The sequence below is a fragment of the Ustilago hordei genome (assembly GCF_900519145.1).
Source record: "Ustilago hordei strain Uho2 genome assembly, contig: UHO2_contig_05, whole genome shotgun sequence".
Lineage (NCBI taxonomy): Eukaryota > Fungi > Basidiomycota > Ustilaginomycetes > Ustilaginales > Ustilaginaceae > Ustilago > Ustilago hordei.
This window is the reverse complement of record NW_024545279.1, coordinates 506,509-529,582: the sequence shown is the minus strand read 5'-3', so window position 1 is coordinate 529,582 and position 23,074 is coordinate 506,509. Positions and strand designations below refer to the sequence as shown.

General features: G+C 50.8%; 8 protein-coding genes across 8 annotated transcripts; 6 read left to right on the top strand and 2 right to left on the bottom strand.

Annotated features, from left to right (window-relative positions):
- Positions 1 to 164: 164 nt before the first annotated feature.
- On the top strand, positions 165 to 758 carry UHO2_03168 (uncharacterized protein; the record flags this gene model as incomplete). Its single annotated transcript, XM_041558083.1, has 1 exon — positions 165 to 758. One exon carries the CDS (start codon positions 165 to 167, stop codon positions 756 to 758), a length of 594 nt encoding a protein of 197 aa, XP_041414017.1.
- Positions 759 to 1,088: 330 nt separating this feature from the next.
- UHO2_03167 (uncharacterized protein) lies at positions 1,089 to 2,081 on the top strand (the record flags this gene model as incomplete). Its single annotated transcript, XM_041558082.1, has 1 exon — positions 1,089 to 2,081. The coding sequence occupies one exon, from the start codon at positions 1,089 to 1,091 to the stop codon at positions 2,079 to 2,081; it is 993 nt and encodes a 330-aa protein (XP_041414016.1).
- A 497-nt stretch (positions 2,082 to 2,578) lies between these two features.
- UHO2_03166 (uncharacterized protein) lies at positions 2,579 to 4,312 on the top strand (the record flags this gene model as incomplete). The annotated part of the gene is made up of 1 exon (XM_041558081.1): positions 2,579 to 4,312. One exon carries the CDS (start codon positions 2,579 to 2,581, stop codon positions 4,310 to 4,312), a length of 1,734 nt encoding a protein of 577 aa, XP_041414015.1.
- A 150-nt stretch (positions 4,313 to 4,462) lies between these two features.
- On the bottom strand, positions 4,463 to 5,650 carry UHO2_03165 (uncharacterized protein; the record flags this gene model as incomplete). The annotated part of the gene is made up of 1 exon (XM_041558080.1): positions 4,463 to 5,650. The coding sequence occupies one exon, from the start codon at positions 5,648 to 5,650 to the stop codon at positions 4,463 to 4,465; it is 1,188 nt and encodes a 395-aa protein (XP_041414014.1).
- Positions 5,651 to 8,545: 2,895 nt separating this feature from the next.
- UHO2_03164 (uncharacterized protein) lies at positions 8,546 to 9,877 on the bottom strand (the record flags this gene model as incomplete). The annotated part of the gene is made up of 1 exon (XM_041558079.1): positions 8,546 to 9,877. The coding sequence occupies one exon, from the start codon at positions 9,875 to 9,877 to the stop codon at positions 8,546 to 8,548; it is 1,332 nt and encodes a 443-aa protein (XP_041414013.1).
- A 1,671-nt stretch (positions 9,878 to 11,548) lies between these two features.
- Positions 11,549 to 13,051, top strand: UHO2_03163 (uncharacterized protein; the record flags this gene model as incomplete). Its single annotated transcript, XM_041558078.1, has 1 exon — positions 11,549 to 13,051. The coding sequence occupies one exon, from the start codon at positions 11,549 to 11,551 to the stop codon at positions 13,049 to 13,051; it is 1,503 nt and encodes a 500-aa protein (XP_041414012.1).
- A 1,723-nt stretch (positions 13,052 to 14,774) lies between these two features.
- On the top strand, positions 14,775 to 16,337 carry UHO2_03162 (uncharacterized protein; the record flags this gene model as incomplete). Its single annotated transcript, XM_041558077.1, has 1 exon — positions 14,775 to 16,337. The coding sequence occupies one exon, from the start codon at positions 14,775 to 14,777 to the stop codon at positions 16,335 to 16,337; it is 1,563 nt and encodes a 520-aa protein (XP_041414011.1).
- A 4,782-nt stretch (positions 16,338 to 21,119) lies between these two features.
- UHO2_03161 (putative NDE1 - mitochondrial cytosolically directed NADH dehydrogenase) lies at positions 21,120 to 22,907 on the top strand (the record flags this gene model as incomplete). Its single annotated transcript, XM_041558076.1, has 1 exon — positions 21,120 to 22,907. The coding sequence occupies one exon, from the start codon at positions 21,120 to 21,122 to the stop codon at positions 22,905 to 22,907; it is 1,788 nt and encodes a 595-aa protein (XP_041414010.1).
- Positions 22,908 to 23,074: the final 167 nt, after the last annotated feature.

Sequence of the window (23,074 nt, the reverse complement as noted above, 5' to 3'; positions counted from 1 at the left end):
AGAAAGCTTGCGCAAGAGGAGAGAAGATGATGGAGAAGAAGCAACGAGAGAGACAGGAGATGAGATGAGCGATATGAAGTGACACGACTCAGGTCACGTGCCTTTGCCCACCATTGAAACGAGCGCACGTTCCATTCGCACGACTCGTCTACAAGGCGAGCAGAATGAGGGAAAAAGAGAAAAAGAGAAAAAGAGAAAAAGAGAAAAAAGAAAAGAGAAAAAAGAAAAGAGAAAAGAGTCTCCGTGGAGGTGCACCGATTCGACAGACACAAACGGAACTCGACCTCCGCTATGCTGTAGCGCGTTTCGCCAATTGCCTCTTTCCCACTTTCCATGCTTCTCGATGGTGGATACTAACTCGCCGTTGGGATGCAGACAGAGATCGCCTCCCCACGACATGTGTACTAGCAACAAGGCATGTTGCGGCTTTGCAAGCTTGTACGGGAATCGTTTATCGGAGGTACCACCACGTTGATCGCTACTCGCCGCACTGCCATTCTCCATATGCTGAGCAGCGTTTCGCACATCGATCGTCGATAATGCTTCCCGTCAAGGATGGACGTGAATCACTGAACATGGCTAACCTCCTCGCTACTGAGCATCCTATTTCCCACGCAAGCAGCTCGCTTACATCGGACAAACACTTTAGTCTGGCGCTGGAAGCCGAGCGTTCGGAAAAAAATAAAATTCGCTGCGTTTCAGAAGCAAAGCAAAGCAGCAATGGCAACGACAAACGACAAACGACGCTAATGCAGTAACGCTGGACATGGATCAGCACAAAGACGTTGGCGTTGGTCCCTGCGTGTCAACTTGTTATACGACGTCAATACAAGTTTAAACTCTTTCGTACTTGCGCTTCATGGAAACGCAACTGAGTGAGTTGGTACCGCATCAGCTCGAGACGAGGCGAGTATATAGACTCACCCGTCCCTAGTTCCTGTCGCCAGCTAACCTGCACCTCAAACCATCCTCGATCACCCCCCTTTTTTTCTTCTCGCTATCTGCTCAGCCTCAACCATCTTTACAGACCTGATCTTCCATCGAGAACACACTCACCTCGATTCTAGTCCAAGTGGAAGACCGTCAAGATGGCGGTAGGCTCCCCATGCACATCGGTCGACTTGAGGCCAGATGCGCTCTGCAACCCCGAGAACTCCTCGTACGGTTTCCAACCAGAGCTATGGACAGGCATCGTCTTCTCTTGCCTTTTCGGTGTGCTGATGCTCATCCACATTGCTCTACTCACATACCACCGACTCTTCCCCAAGTTCATGTTGATCGCCATTGTCGGTGCAGCAGGTGAACTGGCAGGCTGGATCGCCCGCACCTACGGACACGTCGACCCATTCAACCGCAACGGCTACATCGCCCAAATCATCTGTCTCATTCTCAGCCCAGCCTTCATCTCGGCAGTCAACTACGTCGCATTCCAAAACGTTATGGATGTGTTTGGCAACAAATGGTCACGTATCCCTCGCAAGTGGTACGTCCTCGGCTTCTGTGCCGGAGATCTTTGCTCGCTCATCGTACAAGCTGTCGGTGGTGCAATGTCGGCGGAAGCAGAGACGGAAGATCAAGTGAACCTCGGGAAAAACGTCATGATCGCCGGTGTTACCGTTCAAGTGGCAGTCACAGCTCCTTTCCTCGTGCTCTATCTGGATTACAACATTCGTCGACTAGGCGATTGGGCCAAATCCAAGCTGCCGAAACAGGAACGCCCGCATCAGAAGGTGGAGCTCTTTACCGCTGTGATTGGTGTCAGTACACTGTTTGTGCTGGTGCGATGCATTTACCGTATCGTAGAGATGGCTGAGGGTTGGTTGGGATACTTGGCTACCACAGAGGTGTACTTTGACATTTTGGATGCCTTGATGATGTTGATTGCGATCGCCGTATTTGTGCCTGTCCACCCTGGTTGGTTCTTGCCGAGGAACAAGGAGAAAGGTCAGGTGTACAATGCTGCCGAGTTTGTCGAGGTGGAAAAGTCAGAGAGGTCGGCTACCGAGCACTCGCACGTTGGATCGACACAAGGGACGACTCGTTATGCTGCTAGCTCACACAGTGGACGCAGTCCTGCTTGAGCAGGTAGAAGAGCAATACCTTACTATAGACTGTACATAATCATCGCTCTTTGACGTAGTATATGCCTTTGCATTACATTGATTCTGCCTGTGTATATCTGCTTGTGCGGCGTGGGCATCCTTCTTTCGGCTTCAAGAGCCCTGACGGCGAGCAAGTGGGTGTGAAGTGAAAGGAAAGTCGAAGAGAAGTCCGAGTTCCGGTCAAGGTTGAAGCTTTTTCTTTTTTCTTTTTTCTTTTTTCTTTTTTCTTTTTTCTTTTTTCCGGGACCCTGAACGGCCTGTTTATGAAACACTTTCTTCTCATTCCATATATCCGGATCACTTTCGGTACTTCCGACAACCATCATTCAGCTTCGGCATCTCCCGTCCGACCTATCAGCCACTTTCTCCCACGGTAGAGAGGGACACGTAATGCAAGTCAGGTGACCCTCAGTTGAACGCGGAAGAGCGAGGCACTGCCTCATTTTTCGCTTCTTCCGATTTCCTAACTGTCACCAATGACCGTCGCCAAAAAGAGCAGCAGCTCGGTTGCTGAGCAAAACCACCTTCTCTCTCAGCTTCTTTCTCTCTTTCCTCTCACATCAAGCTCAGCCAAGAAGCATCCCAGCGCAACGCCTGAAGATGATGGTGGGAGCAACAAGGTTCTCGTCCAGGTATCAGACCAAGTCCCCGTAGGTCGAGGCTTGGTCTTCACCCAACCTGTCGAGCCAGAACAAGTTCTGATGAGATTGCCACCAGAGGCTCTGATCAACGTCAAGAGTTTCAGGACCTTTTTTCACCCTGATACGCCTCCTAACATCGCAAGTATTGCGGCGAGTGTTAAGAAGAGCGACCATAGGTTGTCTTCTGCTCAGCTGCTGTCGCTTCTGCTGGCACGGACCAAGGTCGAGGAAGCACTCAATGTCAAGCGCGGATCTAACGCTACGACGACAAGACATGAGGCGCTGAAGCTCTTCGTAAAGACGCTACCAACTAGCTTTGACACCGTTCCTTTGACCTGGTCTCTTCACGCCCGCGCTCTCGGGAAGAATGGAGAGTCAACCAAGTTGGGCACCTGGAAACAACGCATCCACCAAATCCTGCTACAAGCGCTTCCACAGCACAGCCATGAGCTCCAACTCAAGGTTCGACAACGATTCGACAAGGACTGGGCTGCCATCTGCTCCATGCGTTCATCTAAACCCGACATGCTCGCTGAACCTCCACTCCTCACCTCGAACCCGGACTTGGCTCGCGACATTGTTCATTCGATCGACCAAGAACTCTTTCTCTGGTCATGGCTATGCGTCAACTCCCGCTGTGTCTTTCTACCTCTCAGCCTGGCAGAACACGCAGACAACTTCACTCTCGCACCGATGCTCGATATGGCCAACCACACTCCCGATCCCGCACTCGAGTGTAAAGTCAACTACACCAAAGATGGCGGGCTGGAACTCAGCGCTCCCTGTGCAGACCAGCAGACGCTAGCGGAAAGGAAATCATGCATGGGTAATGCCGGGGACGAATGCTTCATTACCTATGGACCGCATTCCAACGAGTGTCTGCTTTCGGAGTATGGGTTCCTGCTGCCAAGTAAGCTTCAGTTCACGGGTGAGACTTTGAGTGCAAAGTGGAAGGGTAGCAGATACGTAGATATTCAATTCGACAAAGAAGTAGAAGCGCTACTAACAGCACAGGGTAAGGAAGGGGAAGCAAAGATCGAATTGCTTCAAAATAGAGGCTATTGGGGAGAGTTTACTATCCATCCTTATCCTGAGCCTGCACATCCTTCGCATCGGCTCATTCCAGCACTCAGGCTGGCAGCGCTGGGTATGAATGCAGCAGCAAAGGAGGGTGGTGGTAGTGCGCCAAAAGTGACCAAGACAAAGGCCCAACCAGGAGTTAAGTCGGGCAAAAAGCTGCCATACAACGCAAATGTCGAAACTTCCGACCTTGCCAAATGGGAGGAGACTCTTACTGGGTACCGAGAGAAGGTGTCGGATGAGAACGAGGAGCGAGCGCATGCGATTCTAGTGGATCTCTGCAACAAACGAAGGAGGAATTCGGAGCAAGCTCGGCAAAGTCTCGCTGAAGCAGAGGCTCTTCTCTTTTCGAGTGTGAACCACCTTGGTATCGAGCAAGATCAGGAGGGATGGGCGAGGAGCTTGGCTCTCGTCAAGCAGCTGCACAATGAAGAGGAAGTAGTGCTGTGGCTGGTTGGTCAGGCCGCAAAAGATCAAGTAGAATGGTAAAAATTTCCAGCAACACGGCATACAACACACAGCAAACCCAGCATACGGAACATTGCACACTCAGAACATCGCATCATATACGGACAACGGACAGTCGAAAGATCAAGGAGAAGGAAAAAGGACATTACGAGACCAAAGTAGTACAAGCAATCAGAAGTTCTTAACGCTAAGGTTCGTCCTCTTCTTCTGCAATGCCGATGCATCACCGCCTTTGCTCAAGGTCTTCGAGATCTTCTGATCCAACAACTCGGCATGCAGAGCTTCGGCCTTCTCGATCGACCTAACGTGTTCCTCGTGCAAGTGGTTGAGCGCAACCGTCGCAGGAGGCCTCCTGGTGTCGCTCAGCAAGAACGTGTAGATACCGCATCCGATCAGTGTTGCTGGAATGTTGGTCAATGCAGCAAGAGCGGTGTATCCACTGGGGAAACACTCTTTACCCCAGAACATACCGCAGACGAACCTTGCACCCACATCCCTAGCAGAGTTGGCAGCAACGTTGGAGCTCGAGAAACACCAAACGACCACTGCGAAACCCAATCCGATCGTGTAGGGTGCGACTTGAGGACCGGTGAATGGGTTGGCTGCATCAAGGTTAGCCCACACGATCATGGCTACGAGGAGATCTGCGAAGAATTCATTGACAAAGATCGAACCGAGCGAACGACCGGGAGTGGGGAAGAGAGCGATGACACCGGCGGGTCCTTCAGCTGTAAAGATCTGTGCACCTTTGCCCGTTGCTCGGAGCAAGTGGGTAATATGCATCAGCTCTTCGTGCCAAGAGCCGATAACGATGAGCGAGGCGACCATAGCTCCGACCAGCTGGGCAGCGATGTAGAGCGGGGCAAGTTTGATGGGGAAACCTTTGAAGACGACCTGTGCGATAGTAAAAGCAGGGTGGAACTGTCCACCTGAAGTAGTAGCGCAAACGACAATAGCGAACGTAATACCGAAAGCATAGGCGAAACCGATCATAGTCAAGTTACCCTGAGGAGAGCCTGCAGCGGTAGTGACGAAGAAGCCAGCAGTAGCCATTTCGCCTGCAAGACAATAGAACATGGTTCCGAAGAACTCAGCGATCAAAGCGGGGATAAGCCTGGGCATAGCCTGTTCGAGACGAACACGACCGGGCCAGTGAGCGAGACCGGAAGAGTGAGCGACGGTGCGTTGAACATCGGTGCGCCCTTCGAGAATCTCGGTAACACCGAGTTCGAGTTCTCCATTCTTGCGATGGGCTCGTTGGAAGTGGTGAGAGGAGTTGGAGTGGTTGTCTTTGTCAGAGACGTCCTGTTGCAGTTGGTCGGCGGGGATGTAGTTGGGGGTGGAGGCTGGTTGCGACATTGTTGATGCGCTGCTTCCTTTGCTAGAAGGGATAGGGGGAAAGGGGTGAGGAGGTTTTGAGGGGAGGAGGTTTTGAGGGGAGGAGGTGTGTTATAGATAAGTCCACCTACTGTGCTGGTTCCAGATAGAGGTAGGGAGGAGAGAGGGCTGGCCAGGAGAGGGTCGATCGAGAGGCCAAAAGCTAGAGTCTAACTCTCATCCTTATATGTGTATTCTCCACAGGGTTCACCATCCGCGCACAAGGTTTACAACTAAAGACAAACCGCAACACATGAGGCAGGATGTCTCAAGGTGGCTTGCAGTATCGATGAACAAGCGCGCCAACAGTGGTGGCGTGCCCCACCCACACATATACGCAAACCTTGTTTCCTTACATCTCTCTACAGACAGAACAACCTCCGCTGATGAACTCGTGTACTGCGGAAAGCGAAAGCTAGATAAACATGCGCAGAGGAAAGCTATAGGTACCCAGCCTTGGCACCATGCGAGTGCGCGGAGTCAGGAGATGATTGGTTCCGGCAAAAGCAATGAGGGGACCCCGCAGAGCCCCCACAACATTTCGAGAAGCGAAAAGTATGCTGATGTGCGGGGTGGGTAAGCGAAGTGCAAACCGGGAAGGGTCAAACGGCCAGCAGTGTAGCAAGAACAAGGAGAGAAGTAAAGGAACACATGGTATCGTTCGAAAGCCTCGGATCGAAGATCCAAGCCCACTTCCCAGGCTGCAGTTGGGTTCGTACCTGGACTAAGCATAGCTCGAGGGGCGGCTTGATCATGTCTATAGCTAGCGCAGTTCTCAATTCGGAGAACTCTGCGCCGCGAAGGAAGCGAGGGTTAGGATGTGTGACAGCTCTGTCTCAGCGTTGCAGCGAGATATGTGACACGGGCAAGGCACTTCCAGACAAGGAAAGAGGCGGGTGGAGGGAATAACTCCAACCGTTGGTTGGTTGGCGAAAGCTTCGGCGAAAATCCAGCGGAAGTGGAAATTACGGCACTGACATTCCCTCTCAAGATTAAAAAAAAAAAAAACAAAAACAACAAAACCCCGCGGAACCAAGCCTCCAGCCCCCGGATATCCATTCCTCCCCCGCGCCGCCAAACAAGAAAGCAACAACAAACTATCGGTCTTGACTTAAACGAGGGCAAGCCGCTTATTCCAATGTTACAGCCACTTGAAATCATCTTCCTCCGCCACAAGGTTTCCTTCAGGTTTCAGAAAGGTTGTTGATCGAGTTGGGTATTGCGTGTTGGACGAAGAAAGAGAATTCAAGTTCCTGCGAGTGCAAAGTATGATTGATTCTCTTTCGCCTCTTGGGGTCAAGTTTACCGAAATATACCGGCCTTGCCTCTTTCTGCGCCTCTTAACGTGCCTCCTCGATGTCATCGCCATCTGTTTTGGGTAGCTTTTTTCGGCATCAACTTGTTACAATACTCGATTCGCTGATTTCTTACGCTCGTCCTATACGTTGAAGCGTTGATATACTGCACTGAGAAGGGGGAGTTTTGATAGGTCGGGCGGCCCCTCTCGACACCGCGCCGGTTGTTCCGGCATACAAAAATCGAATAAGCAGAGGGATACGAGTGGCGCTGCATTGACTTGCATGTGTGAGGCTTGATGATGACTGCACTGCAGAAGAAATTGTGTGTCACGCTTCATGGTAATGGTGTTTCCCACGCTGCTGCTATCACCACCCTTGCCTCGCTCAGACGACGACGATTTTCTCTTTTCGTCGCGGCTTGCAACGTATCGACCGCCATGGAGTAAGCTTACATCGTCTGGCACCATTAGAGACAGCGAGCTATATTTCTTGAGGGGCAGAGTTGCACCGAAGTGAACAGGCGGCAAACCCAGCAAAACAAGGTTGAGTTATCCAAAAGAAGATCAACCTCCAGCACTCTAACGATGGAAGAGAACAGCGATTGCAGCCGGTAAAGCAACCCTCCAAGCAGCATCGGTATCAAACCCTTCTCTTACCGGTCGGACGGTTTTTTCTCCTTGCCGACGGTTTGCATCAACACCCTTTCTCCCCTCCGCTTAACTTCAGGCACGTCGTGCGGGAGGAGCTTGTGCTTGACGAGCTGAGATCGAAACTCACAAAGCTCCGGCCGTTGGCGCGCCGGGACAACCACATCTTCACAAAGGGCTCCGCCGCAAGTCTGTCTTTCCCCTTTCTCTTCTTACAGCACCGTTTTGACGAGCAAACGTCGCTTCTGACCGCTTCGAGCTTGCAACCTAAGGAGCATCAGGTGAGATGCGTGACAAAGGTGGAGCTCCGCAAGACAGGACGTTCCTGAAATGTAGGGTCAGGTGTTCGCGCGCATGGGTCGGCTACCATCTCGTGACACACCAAACCAATAGAGCTGCAACTCAAGGTGACTCAGTCGGAGTCATGCGTGGTGAAGTTGATCAGGAACAGCAATAATATCTTGGTTGTCATACTGCAGTCCTGACGTGGACACGGTGTTTTCAGCCAGCAATTTGTGAATGCAAAGGATGCCTTCAAGCAACTTGATTTGTTTTTTTGCTGCCTCAATTTGTGCTCACATTTTGTACGCAGTTTCGAATCTTCCTTCGACAAAATTCCCAGCTGGCTCCCTTCGTACCCTCTGCACTTCTATACCATAACTACGTCTGAAGCAGCTATCCCAGCAAGCACTGCGTATAGAATTCATCAAGATTGTCTTTGACAAACTCCACTGATTCTGTCATCCTCCTCTCATTCGGAGGGTAGGATTTTCAGCGTCAAGCGACGGAGTCACGAGTACAAAGAAGCCACGACGCTGTTCCGAAGAAAGCTCAGTGGCAGCTTTGAGCTGTCTCAACTCTCATCACACTCCGCAGATAAGAACATGGACATATGTCGGATGAGATTACTCTATACATGAACCTCCAACGACTCACTCCAACCCCCTTAAAGCAGCCCCCGTCAACTCAATAACCTCATCAATCGCCGGTCTGTCTTCTGGCTTGACCTGTATACATCTCTTGATAATCTCCCTTGTCTTTTCCGAGTACGGATCTTCCCCACTCGGCGGTGTCTTATAACTTCCATTCAGCACTGCCATTGCAATAGAACCACCTTGTTCGATCGTCTGAGTCGTCTCGAACGGTGAATGCAGATATGCCAGCGCGTACAGTAAACAACCCAACGACCAGATATCCACTGCTTCTGTCAACATTGTATCCGTTGGCACGTCGAACAGTTCTGGTGCGCGGTAAGGCATGGATGACCGTTCAGCAGCTAGATCTTGATGTGCTACTGCGTCTTTACGCGTTTTGATATGAACTCGAGCTTTGATGGTTGATCCGAAATCCATAAGGACCGGTGTCTTGCCATCGTCAGCGATCATTACGTTGCCTGGCTTGATATCTCGGTGTGCATAGGGGAGGAGTTCACCGGATGAACCGGATTCGATGCCGCCGTCGAGGGAGGGTTGGGTGACTGTGTCGCTGAAATCTCGACCTTTGCCTTTGTTGGGTTTGGGTGGATAAGAGGCGTTGTTTTCGTCGTGATCTCCGTCGAGAAGTGGTGCTTCATCTGCTGCTGCTTGAGAATCGGAAAAGGGATCTTGTGGAGGTGTAACTTCCATTCGTGGTGTTGATGACGCTCCTGCACTTCGACGAGTGACGCCAACGTTGGGTAACCGATACTGATGCATCTCCCTCACAGCTTTACAAGTTCCAAGGAACAACTGCAACATTTCTCGCTCTCCAAATCGTGTCCCTCGCACAACATGTGCATTGATTGCATCTTGAAGATTCCCCTTCTCGTAAAATGGTAGGAAGAGATAGATCACTTTCCCTCCATCTCCACCCCTTCCTCCTCCGCTATCAGGGTCATTCGAAGGCAGGTTACCAAAAAGAGTACCGGACCCAGCATCATCTTGCACAACACAACTGTCATAGATGGGAATAATGTGCGGCGAACGAAACCTCTTTGTCGCTTCAATCTCCTTCATTGCCTCCTGAAACGAATCTGCGCCGTATCCAGAGCATCGAATTTTCTTCAACGCGAACAGTCGTCCTGATTCTTGATCTTTAACGAGATAGACGAAGCTAAATCCACCTTCGCCGAGAAGCTTGACGATTTGAAAATTGCGTCCGTTGAGTTTGAGGACTGAGGTTTCAGGTGTGCATGGTAAACAGGAGGAGAGAGCAAAGATGGCATCTTGTGCTCGTTCGAATAGGGTACCGATTAGACCGGCGGATGAGACTTGGATCGAAGGCATGGCTGTGTTGCGATGCGATGCAAGAATGAGGCAAGCAGGAGATGGTGTTGGATTTGGAAGGTGGAGACGTGGCTTGAGAACAACACTGTTGAATTGGATCGGCATCGAATGCTTCGCGTGTGTGTCTGTTGTGTCGAATCGGGCTCTCGCGTTGCAGACATGCGTGGCAGCGCACGGGCCGAGTCAAGAAGAGAAGATGAGAAGTTGGCTGCACCTCGGAAGCCAATTTTAGGCGGTTGTTAAGGTCACATCAACAACAGCGACAAACAGCACGGACCGGCCGCGGATGCGTTCCGGGCGAGAATGCGGAGAAAAGCTTCTTTCAACCTTGCAGGAACGTTTGTGGAGCCGTTGTTTGCTGCCCCTCCACCTGAGCCTGTTCTGGTCATCACTTCCTCAATTCACCAGCAACATCAACTTATCCGGTCTCATCCGCAAGAAGGAAGAATCCACGATGCGCACACTCACATTCGGATTCGCCAAGCGCCAAGTCTCAATCCTACTCGACCTCTGTTTACCCGCTGCTTCCTCCTTGCTGAGTTCCGCGATCCGAATGCGCCAGTGACTGCGAACACAGCCGCGGTGGAGCACAGGAAGAAGTTCTACATGCATGCTCAGCAGGAGGCGCTCTTCCCATCACTTCTGTTTACACAGCAACAGAGAGATGACGGTTGGTTGCAAAAGACGGATGTAGTGACTTTCCTGAGAGGCAGTACGGAGGAGCAGAGGCGATCCTTCCCTCCGGTGTACATTGTGCACGGTGAGAAGGACTCGGCGGTGGATGTCGATCATGCGCGTCGGCTGGTGACATCTAAAATCGCGGGACCATTTACGCGCGAGCTGTACGTCGGAAAATTTCCAGCGTTTATCCAGAATGCCGACAGAAACCAAGCTGGTGAAAGCATACGCCGCTTATTCACGAGCTTATTCAGACATGTGAAACACATCAAGGTTACTATGTCAACGGCCCAGAAGCTCTGCAGAAGAGACACTCGACTCACCTAAGACTGCTCGATGTTCTCAGAGGTGATGTCAAGATATATATACTCATGTTTGTAGCCTTAGTTTTACTTGAATATGTCAAGCATTACCGTTGCTACACACCTGTACGAAGGGAGCCTGATCGTGGCCCCAACCAAGTGGTGCCTCTATTTTCAACTACCTTTATCGGTCATGGCTTGCGTCACTGCCAGCCACCCTCTGCATAGCGGACAACGTGCGAACTTGCCTGTCGTGCGCTCTTGGTTTCCCTCAGCCACACTCCTTGCGTCTCGAAGCGAGGTGCACCCGTAGGATGCAAGCAAGCTCCGTCCGACTCTAGGACTAAGTTAACTCGTCTACGCTTGCGATTCTGCCAAGCGGCTTGACTACGCTTTCATGCGTCCCTCTCTCTAGCAGGTTCTAGCCGCGACTCTGCTCTCAGAAACGAGGGTGTTTCGGACATTTTGGCGTAAGCTTTCGATGATGGTTCTCATGACAAGACTCTTGGACGCAAATCCCGCGGTATCAGATGACCCTCGGAAGTGTCGCTCCTGGCCTTGTTGGCCTTGACCACACCTCTAGACTTCCATCACTTCCACCTCCTTTTCTCGCAACCAGAATCTCTTCTTCACCAACTCGCGATATCAGCCAATGCAGAGTGCCTGGTTGTGACCGCTGGACATCACGAGGATGAGTGGCAGGCATTGGCGACATCCTTCCGATTGGCCAATATGCAGCGAACCTCTCCTACCTTCGACATGGCGTCACCTGCCCTGTGAATTGGTTCTGCTGATCGTCGAAACCTCGAGTTGGCTCGTCTCTCCTACTACGCTCTGCCGATGGTGCCTAGTCAATCGGGCATGGTTTTGCATGTGCATCGTGCCGCTCTACAGCTGCGTAGCCTTATCGCCTCATGATGTTGACACCCTGGGCGCATGGCGAATTCAGCGCTTCTGTGACACCATCTCCAACAACAAGCAACTCGCCAGCACTGTCAAGGCGCTCGACTTTGCCGTCAGCCGAGAAGAACAGGGCATCGCCAACCAGGATCAGTATCTCGCCATCCTCACCCACTGTCGCAACCTGCTCTACTTTCGCAACCTTCAACGATTCAGGGACCCAGAAGATACTTATCTCCTTGCTGTACCACAGGGAGCATTGGCACGCCTTCGCTGGCACGATGCCGACTTGCGCGCATTCGAAGAGCTGGTCGAATCTGTATTCAAGCCGCTGCATTTCCGTGCCGATCCTGATGCTCGCGGTATCGAACGCTCCGACCTGATTGCCACAGATGCCAGGTCGGCGAGCCGCATGCTTTACGATCTCAGATTGGTGGCAAGGATGCCGGGCGTCGATAAGCTACCCAAAGGCTTCCTACGTCGCATGGTAACGCATCAGCTGCCTCGTCAGAGGATTCTCATGGCACGATGCAGTAAAAATTATCAGAACGATCGTGTAGGGACGCAGGTTGCTATTGGCATCATCCGGCTCGTCTCTCGTCTTTTTGCGCAGCTGGAGCTGATCGAGATATACATCGCCGACCGTGACATCCACACAGGCGCACCCGCGCACTTTGTCTCCAAGGCGAGCCGCACAGGGCTACCCTGTCTGTATCCTCGTGCATTCTGGGATGATAGCATCCGACAGCTTCTTGCCATTGGGCCTTTGCCCTTTGCTGTGGCGGTCTACCATGTCTGTTCGAATGAGGTGGGGGACGCACCTGGATTCGACAACGGCGGCGCGTACGATCTCTTCCCCAGCGAGCAAGGATCGGCCATCGACCCGGAAACACAAGGCGAGGAATATCCCTACACCAAAGAAGAAGATGATCTCTCGCGGCGAAGCACCACTGGTCATGGCTGGCAAGAGCCGTTTCTCGTCTTACCCAACTCGTCCAAAATCGTCCCCATAAAATTCAAAGGCGGCTACCGTTGCCTTCCCTTCCCAAACTATAACGTCGATGGCAGAGCAGCTTGGGAAGTGCTCGTCAATCCTCCCGCTGACGTTCTGCCAGACCAGGGCCAATTGGTGGCTGCGCAGGAAGAGTGGGATGTCGAGGCGATGCTTGGTGCAGCTCGTCCAAGTCCAAGACCTCCTACAACGCATCCGCTCATGCCTCGCCGAGGTTCGCTGGATTGGCTTCGACTCGTCGCTCGCAACATCGAGTTTGGCAAGCATGATCTCGTTCTGTGAACAGCGTCAACATATTCTAATCTAGTTACACTACGTCGCCCTTTGTTTCTGTCTCTCCCAAATCTCACATGTATTTGTATACGTTAATCACACTATGTGACTTTTGGTACACAGTAAGGCCAAATTCGAGAATGAAATTGAGGCAGCTTTATTCCTCCTAACCGATGAGATCGCCGATCCAGACAAGGTGCAAAGCCGATGCTCACCTCGAGTCGTTCACGCGACGTGCCAAGCTTTGAGCAGAACACTCGATCTCTCGTCAGACGTCAAGTTGTGCTGGTCACGCGACGGCTTCCGCGTCGTCGTTCTATCCCAACAGCATTGCAAATGGACTTCTTGCCAGCTCAGCCAATCAGGAGGTTCATTGCACCGATCGTGCAAAGCCGAAGATATCCACAAGCGAAGCGGGAAGATAGACGATGAGCTTAAAGGGGGTAATTGAATGCAAAGAAGATGGGAAATAAGAAGCTGAACGATTGATGTCTGGTGGTGTAGATTTGATCCATGGCACACCCTCCCCAGTAACAGCTACAGGGAACAACAACGACGCTTGACCAATCTCGATCAACTCAATATACCACTTTGTACACTATACAGCGCAGGCAATTACATCTTCCATCAACTCTATTATCAATACTGTGAAGTACAGAAGAAGATTACATCCCATAACAATCAGTTGAAGATACGTCGGAATTCCAATGTGGTTTACCGATGAAGCGAGGGTCGTGAATAAGCAACATGCATGTGGAATGCATGTTGGTTGGTATAGTAACGACTCAGGAGCCCTGCATGGAAGACAACACAGGGGTTCGACAGGGGACACTCGATTTGTATGATACAGCTCAACGTCGCTAGGAGTGATCACAGGACATATATACACACATGTAGCTACGCATCCACAAAGTAATAAGATAAGCATTGTTGTCATCATACACCTGTGCGAAAGGAGCTAGAACATAGCCCGGACGAAGCGGTGTCTTGCACTTCAAACTTCAAGTGTACCAGATAGAGTGGCTGATGTGAATGTGGATCCACTTGGAGCAGAGTCTATTGGATGTGAATATATAATGCTGAGTATCAATGTTCCTGTCATCGCCATCCTCGTCCGAGACCCAGATCCTCCAGTGACTCTTACCCGTTTTGACAATGATGTCCTTGCATCCGGTGCTATTATCGAAGTTCTGGTAAATGAGGCCAACTCCACCGAGGTGGGGATAGGTTATCTGACGTAACTTAATAATAAGCATATGAAACATGACGTGACACCTATCTTCTCCACCCCGGAATTCAGATAGCCGGTGTGCCGATGCCGATCGGGATGATCGGGCCATGGCGCATGCCGATGCGCGGGACTGGCCTCGACAACTTGCTACGGATCCGAGTGTGAAAAGGCGACAAAGGTGTGAGATCGAACTAGTGCTCACATACTTTCACTGTTGTGGAGTGAACTCGTTTTGCGTTTTTGAAAACGCACGAAAAAGCCGTGTTTTCAAAAAAGCGGTTTTGTTTTTCGTTTGGCGCAGCTTATGTAAGCTTTTGCGTTTTTTGAAAAACGCCCCCTTCGAAAAACCCGCGTTTTTAAAAACGCGAAAAGTTTGATACCCCCTTTCTTCCCTTCCTTCCACATGAACCCACTCTCGCATCACTCGGATCACTCTCCAACGCATCGGAAGGTCCAGGAGCTCAGCTTTCGCAAGGGAGAAACATCAAGACTGTTGCCATAATGCCGCTCGAATTGCTGGTCGCCGGCGACAACACGCACAAGAAGCTAGGTTATCACGAAACCACCCTGAAGAGCTTAGTAAAGGTCGCTAGTATCTTCGAGGGACAAGAATTTCCGCCAGAGTACTACACGATTATCGATGTTGCCTGCGGCGAGGATCATACGCTTGTCCTGGTCGAGCTCAGCAACAAGCATCTCAGTGTCAGGGATGGAATAGACCCTGTGTGCTGCAAGCTGATCTATGCTGCTGGAAGCGGACTTGAAGGCCAGCTCGGCCCCAGCTATTGTTCTCGGTCTCGGGTCGTGCCAACTGAATTTAAAGTTCTCGACAAACCTGTCCCTGACCCCGCCAGACTGCCATTTAAAGAGGAACATGCCACGTACAAAAAGGTCGCCTGTGGTAGGAATTGCAGCTACATTGTTTTTACGGAGAAGGACGAAAACGATCCGTCAGAGCTGCCGGCGAATGATGTACTCGTCTCGCTTGGCTTCCATCGAGACAACACTTCTGGGGTGCTGGGATGCCCACCGCCCGAAGGGGTCAGTACAGAACCGAAAGATAGGGCTAAACTATGCAAGCATCTGATCTCCTTCGCTGGTGTCTTAACCGAAGCAGGGCTAGATGCCAACGCACAAGTCGAGATCTTGGACATTGCAGCGGCGGATAATCATGTCGTGGTGGGGCTTCTCGTCAGAACCGGCACGGAAGGACGAGTGATCATCGCTGGGTGGGGCTCTACAGACCATGGTCAGATTATCAAAGTGCCAGAAGTGGATCCATCACTTTGGGAACCCAAAAGACAGGTGATTTTGGAACCTCGGCTCATCTGGGATTGGAAGACACCAGATCCTGCCTCGATCCGATGCAAGGTGCGCGCCGGTCAACACCATACTGTGGTGCTCGTTCAAGGAGACGTCGACGGCAAGACGTCAATCTTACGCTGTATTGGATTGAACTTGGATGGGCAATGTGCTGGCACCGGCGACGACGCTTCCGCCGCGTTGCTCGAGTATGGAGTCACACCCGACCACATCGCCGATATCACTTGCAACTTGTCCACAACGCACTTTCTCGTGTCGAGGCAGAAAGGAGACGCTCGCACACGCCCACTGATCCTCAGTTGCGGTAGAAATGATCAGGGTCAGATCGGCAATGCCTCGAGGCAATCGACTTCGAACGGGAAAGCGCTGGTGCCTGCGGCCACGAACGGAGGCGACTTTTACTTAACTACAGCTTTCTCAGAGGTGGAAAAGTTGGTGTCAGGGAATTTACATACACTCATCTTGGGTAAATGGCACTGGGAGTCATCCGAAGTAAAAGCGGAGAAGGGCGAGAAGCAGGTGTGGGGGTGGGGACGGAACAACGAAGGCGCTCTGGCACAGGGTAAGGAAGGATTCCGCATGGTACACACTCAACCTATGCTTCTACTTGCGCCAAAGCAGAAACGTATTCGTCGTGGCGTTCGGCACCATCCGGTGAATATCTGGGCTAGCCATATGTCGACGATTATTCTGGCCGAGGTGGAGGAGGTAGACATGTTGGAAGGTTTTGACTCTGATTGACACTTATTGGGAGATATGAGTTCAAGTACGATGTTCAAGCTTTTGAGCTAAAACACTATATTGACATAAGGGAAGAACGTAGCGGAAGCCTCAAGCTCTCCGCTCATTATCTATATACATTTGTGGTTTGTGGCTGACTGTGGGAGCATCCCACCAATAAGGAAGTATGACAACGGACGGGACCCCAACGGTCCTCGATCTCCATCATATTGGCCCGCCCGATCTCCGATCAGATCGACTCTCCCCGCTCCGTCATCAGATCGCGCTCTGCTGGATCGTTATCTCCAGCAAGACAATGTCATTTTCCCGCGAGGGAGACGTCCTGCCTTTTAATTGAAGATGACAATGAGCATACGCTGTTCCAGGGGCCACTATCAGGCTCTCTTACCACAAGCGTGTAACTGAGAAGTTTTAGGTCCCGATACTGGTGATCGGGGATAGTCTAAGCACGATGTTACTGCTAGTTTATAGACAGAAACAAATATACTCAATTGACTGAAGAGAAAGGAGTGTGGCGGGAGCCTCAAGCTCCCTGCATGATATATATACAAACTGGGTGGCATATGCCAGGTGTGGGTACATCCTACTTAATGACAAGGTATGGCAATGAGTGGGTGTAGGTTGTACCCAATCTTTGAGATCCAATCACATCATCCCTCACCTGATTCATCTTGTGCTTGCTTATGTCACCTCATTTCATTTCATTGGATTGTTCCTTTCAGTACCCCTCCTCAATCCAACATGCATGTCTGATGCCAACAGCCCTAACATTTGGCAAAGGTGTGTGAGCATCAGTGCTGCAAGTGGCTTAGTGAGCAGGTTGGCCAAGTTCTCACTACTTTGGACTGGAGTGATTGCAAGTTGCCAGCTTGCAATCTTGTCTCATAAAAAGAAGTGAGCAATATTGATATGTTTTGTCCTCTTGAAGTGTTGTGGATCACTTGTGATCACACAGGCTCCAGAGGAATCACTGTATAGGATCAGCACATTCTGATCATAGAGAAGTTTGCTGTCACAGGAATGAAGTGTAGAAGTCCCAGCACTTACGTGTATCCCGGCTGTTTTTTTGATGGGCTGTTCCAGTTTGTCATGGGCCTGGATGCGCAGGAAGCAGGAAGATCCATCAACTCATATGAAGGGAGCGCAGGAATCAAGGAATCAGGCAGATCATAGGATTTGCAGCAGAATTCACTGAGATCGGTAGTAGAGATGGCTCTATTACAGATCTCACCTAGATTGGCATTGTCATGGGCCTGAATGCTCAAGAAGCAGGAGGGTCACTGGTTCATATGGAAGGAGCACAAGTATCGAAGATCTAGTTGATACTATTAGAGAGCATGGTCATAGTGCAGTCTCCATGGAGACCATGGACTCCTATGGACTCACATGCAAAGGAGGACTGAGCCATATGCGAGGAGGGCCAGGCACAGCCACGAGGAGGACCAAGCCCAAGGAGCAGGCACAGCCACAAAGAGGACCAAGCTCAAGGAGCATGCAGATGGTTACCACTCAGGGGCTTGAGAGACAAGAGTCAAAGGAACCATCACTGGTCAAAGGAGAAGGAGCAGTGTATAGGGAACTGGCAAGCAGGTCCTGAGGAGGAGGAGCAGTGTTGAAGGAGTTGACACCACTCAGGAGGCACAAGGGTGCCAAACAAGCAGGATAGCAAGGAGGAGGAGCAGTGTTGAAGGAGTCGACACAGCTCAAGAGGCACAGGGGTGCCAAGAAAGCAGGAGAGGCCCCCTGAACAGTACTCAATGAAGAAGGTACTCTCTGGAGAGAGAGCAGGAGCAGTGTTGCTGGTGATGCTGTGAAGAGGTATATAACCATGCTTTCTCATCATCAAAGGTCGAGTGGATCCTCATCCACTCTACACACAACCATCATAACTAGTTATCACTTCAGCATAAGTATATATTAGTTTCAGTCAGCATAGCAGCAATCTAGCAAGGTTGCTCCTCATCATAGTGTGTGTGTTGTATCACCACTACCTGATGTCTGAAGGTGCCCCATAGCAGGTTAGCAGTCCAGATCAAGATAGAACTGAAGGCAGTAGTCCACTGCGGTCTGGGGATCACCTCAAGCATCAGTCAACACACTGGACACTCATGTTGATGCCACCAACCTCATCACCAACACCATCAACCTCATCATCATCAACACTCACACCAGACCTTGGTGTCATCATAACCTATGCATTGATATTGATCATGCTGAGCTACCCCTGAACGGAGTGTCCACAGAGGTCAGCCGAAACCTACAATAGTATATACCCGAATGCCACCCATCATGCAACTTGATAGTCGCTGAGCAACTAGCTCATCGAGACCGATACTGAGACAATAGCTGTTGCACAGTTTGATAGTCACCGAGTATCTCGACAGTCCGACCTGGGTTTCAGGCGCGAGACCCCTGACACTTGGCTGCATTCCATTCTTTGTTGGTGACAAATTGGTTGACTCTGATTTGCATTTGTCTGCCGAGTTTGGTTTGGTTTGTGAATGGACTGAGATTGTGCATTCCATAGTAGAGTTCACTGACACACTCAATCATGATGGAGAGAGGTGAGATGACTTGCTTGTTATTGCCAGTGACTGCAAATTCTAATAGGTTTCCCTCCTTTGGGGCATTTGGCATACTGTAAACTTTGTCAGTCATCATTCGATTGAACCAATTTTGAAGGATCTTTGGCAGCTGTGGGAGGAGATCTTCCATCAGAGCCACAAAGTCATTGTAGAGAGAGTAGTTTACATCAGACATCATTGAAGGTGAGTTCAAGGATGAGGTAGGGCTTTGAGTTGGGCTCATAACCTGAGAAGTTTTAGGTCCTGATACTGGTGATTGGGGATAGTCTAAGCACAATGTTACTGCTAGTTTATAGACAGAAACAAATATACTCAATTGACTGAAGAGAAAGGAGTGTGGCGGGAGCCTCAAGCTCCCTCACCCAATTCATCTTGTGCTTGCTTATGTCACCTTGTATCATTTCATTGGATCGTTCCTTTCAGTAGTAACTTCTTGAAATGCTTAATATTTCTGTAGTCTGAATCTTAATGACAAGCACATATATATACTCTATTGCTATCCTTGATCATGTCTGAGCCAGATGAGTCACCTCTTCCATAACCCCCTGTGTTGCTGCTTTCTGTGATGCCCCTGAGCTGTTGCCAGGCAACCTTCATGTGCTTTATTGTGTTCATTGCTTATGCATGCATTTGGTCCCTCATTGTCTTGGCTATAGCTCATGCATTCCTCTTGAGATGCCGATGCATCTTCAACTCTTTTAGTCGAGTCGTGCGAATGGAACGTGCGCTCGTTTCAATGGTGGGCGAAGGCACGTGACCTGAGTCGTGTCACTTGATATTGCTCATCAAACTCCGGTCACTCTCGTTGCTTCTTCTCCATCATCTCTCCTTTGCGCAAGCCTCCTGGCTGCGCTTCGTCAAGTTCACCCTCCCTTCCCTCCTTTCTCTTCTCACACTGGTTCTTGCTTCTCACATATCTCTTTTTGTACTTCGTTCTCCTGTGCATTCCGCCTCGCTCTCACGCGGCGCTCGACCGGCCGTGCCTCTTACGGCCACGGCTGGGAGCCCGCAAGCGACTCACCTGAGTTAGGCAATTTAACATTCTGACACAGACTTCAGGCGCGTGAGATAACTCACCGTTGAAAAGCGAACGGCCTAACATTAGCTTCTGAAGTATTCAACATTTGTAGGAGTAGTATCATTGCTTTCCTGCATCCATGTCAAGGCTTCACCACGTGAGATCTATGAATTTCGTGAGGGTGAAAGGGAGAAATTTGTGCGAGGCTGCACAACGGAAATCTCTCACCTGTCTGTGACGACCGAGGGGCAACCACTTGCGTTTGCAGCGTGAGCTTTGAGAAGCAAGTCAAGACTGAATGAACATTGCAAACAAGTCGCCGTTGTGTGTGTTGAATGGCGATGTTCCACGAGGCAAGGCTGTGGATCGGCGTCGGTCGGTCAATTAGGTCGAGCTCGAATTGTATCTGACGCGGTGGGTCGGTTTTGGTTGTCGCAGATGGAATTGTCACAGAAAAACTTGTAGGAAGATCTGCAGAGGAACCTTTATGCATCGATAATCAGGTCGCAGAAAAACAAAAAAAAAACAAAAAACTTGGCAAGCGGTTGTATGTATCCTTATCCTGAACTCGCGCTGACACTCAACGATGTTGTGTAGTTCCAACACACCGCTTCCCTTCACCACTCGCCCATGTCTGTCTGTTTCCGGAGATGGAAAATCTAAAGGCACTAGACGATTCACTTTGATTCTTACGATAGAGCCCGTGGCACAAGACAAGGAAAAAGGGGGCAGATTGCCGAGTCTTGGTCAGGGTTCGCTCTCAAAATTTTGATTTTGATTTTTGATTTTTTGATTTTTTGATTTTTTTTTTTCCCCTTGAAGTTCGTCATCTTCCAATGATTGCGGCAGGATAGGAAGCAAGGCGAATCAGTGCGTTGCAGCTTGTAATCGGGGACCTTCTCAACTTTCCCGGAGACCGCACCGAGTGTGTAACTTTTGGACAGCCAGAAGAAGAAATAGGAAGGCGAGACGGGAAGAAGGGAGACTCGCGCATTTTTTTGAGCAGAGAGCGTGACTCTGTGTGTGATTCATTGTCGACACGATCCAAGCCTCGCACAAGGGGCAGACACAGGCAGTGAACTCCTCCTCCTCTTCTTCTTCTCACCAAACCTAATCCACCACCACTCCTCCTCTTTTTCCCCCAACACCATATTTTGGTCGCATCCACGCGGCGCGATGATGTCTCCAGCCATTCGTGCTGGCTCGGTCCGAGCGATGGCATTTCGAGCTTCAACAAGACTCGGCATGCCATCCACAAGTTCAGCTGCACAGCAAATGCAAATGCAACTGCAACTGCAACTGCAACTGCAACGGCAACGGCAACGGCAACAGCAGATCCGCGGCATCTTCCAAACACGTTCTTGGAGAAACGACAAGACAGCGGCTATCTTGCAAGCTGCTCAATCCGACGTGCAGACCCAACTGCCACCACCAGAGCATGCCAACGGCAACAACGCTAACGGAAAGAAGCGCGGCGGCTTTTTCCGCAGTCTCAAGCGCACCTTCTACCTTGTCGGGCTTGGAACTTTGGTCACCTATGCATACTTTGTTTACCAGGGACGACACCCACCTGATCAGCTGCCTCAAGATCCTACCAAGAAGACCATCGTCGTTTTGGGTAGTGGTTGGGGTGCCACATCGCTGCTCAAAAACATCGATACCGAGGAGTACAACGTGGTTGTCATCTCGCCTCACAACTACTTCCTCTTCACACCTCTTCTTCCCTCAGTGACTGTCGGTACGCTCGACGGACGCAGTATTGTGCAGCCAACACGTCATACCACCCGATTCAAGACTCGCGAGGTCAAGGTGTACGAAGCCGACTGCGAGTATGTCGATCCTATCAACAAGACGGTTACTTTCCAAGACAGGAGTGAGGTCAAGGGTTCCGTTTCCAAGGTCACCATCCCTTACGACTACCTCGTCTACTCGGTCGGTACTGAGAACCAGACGTTCGGTATCCAAGGTGTCCAGAAGCACGCTTGCTTCCTCAAGGAGCTCAACGATGCTGAAAAGATCCGCGCTCGTCTGATCGACTGCGTCGAGAGTGCAGCGATCAAGGGTCAGTCCGACGAGGAGATCGACCGTTTGCTGCACATGGTGGTTGTGGGTGGCGGACCCACCGGTATCGAGTATGCTGCCGAGTTGCGTGACTTTGTCGAGTCAGATCTGATCCGATGGTACCCCGAAGTAGCCAACAAGCTGCGAGTGACGCTCATCGAGGCCTTGCCCAACATTCTTCCCATGTTCTCGCAGACGCTGATCAAGTACACCGAGTCGACGTTCAAGGAGAACTCAATCGACATTCTCACCAAACACATGGTCAAGGACGTGGATGACCGAGATGTGCTCGTCAAGACTCCCTCGGGCCAAGAGAAGAAGATCCCTTACGGCTTGCTCGTGTGGGCTGCTGGTAACACCGCTCGACCGCTCACCCGTCAGCTCATGTCGGCTCTTCCTGAAGCCCAGAAGAATCGTCGCGGTCTCGAAGTAGACGACCACATGCGTCTCAAGGGCGCAGAAGACTCGATCTTTGCCCTTGGAGATGCGACTGCTACCCAATTCGCACCCACTGCCCAAGCTGCTTCCCAACAGGGTGCCTACCTCGCCCGCGTCTTCAACCAGCTCGCTCGTCTCCACCTACTCGAGCACAGACTCGAGGCAGCCAAGAAGAACAACGCCGACGCTTCCGAATTGAACGGTCTCGAACGACAAATCGAAAAGGCAGCTAAGGTCCGTCCCTTCAAGTACACTCACCAGGGTTCGCTCGCTTACATTGGATCTGAAAAGGCGATTGCGGATATTCCTTTGCTCGGAAACAATCAGATCGCTTCGGGTGGTGTGGTTACTTTTATGTTCTGGCGATCAGCATATGTATCGATGCTCTTTTCGCTGCGAAACCGTTCCTTGGTGGCTGCCGACTGGTTTAAGGTCTTCCTTTTCGGCCGTGATGTTTCGCGAGAGTAGACAACTTAGCAGCTGTTTTCCTTGGTTGCGATATGGACCTGCTCGAAATCACAGATCGGGCGCAATGGCTGTCTCACGTACCTCACAGCATCGGATGACCGGCATTCATCGTCCCTTACAGTCTTGCTCTTCTCTCTTTATCTGCTCCTTCACCTGTACTCCTATCC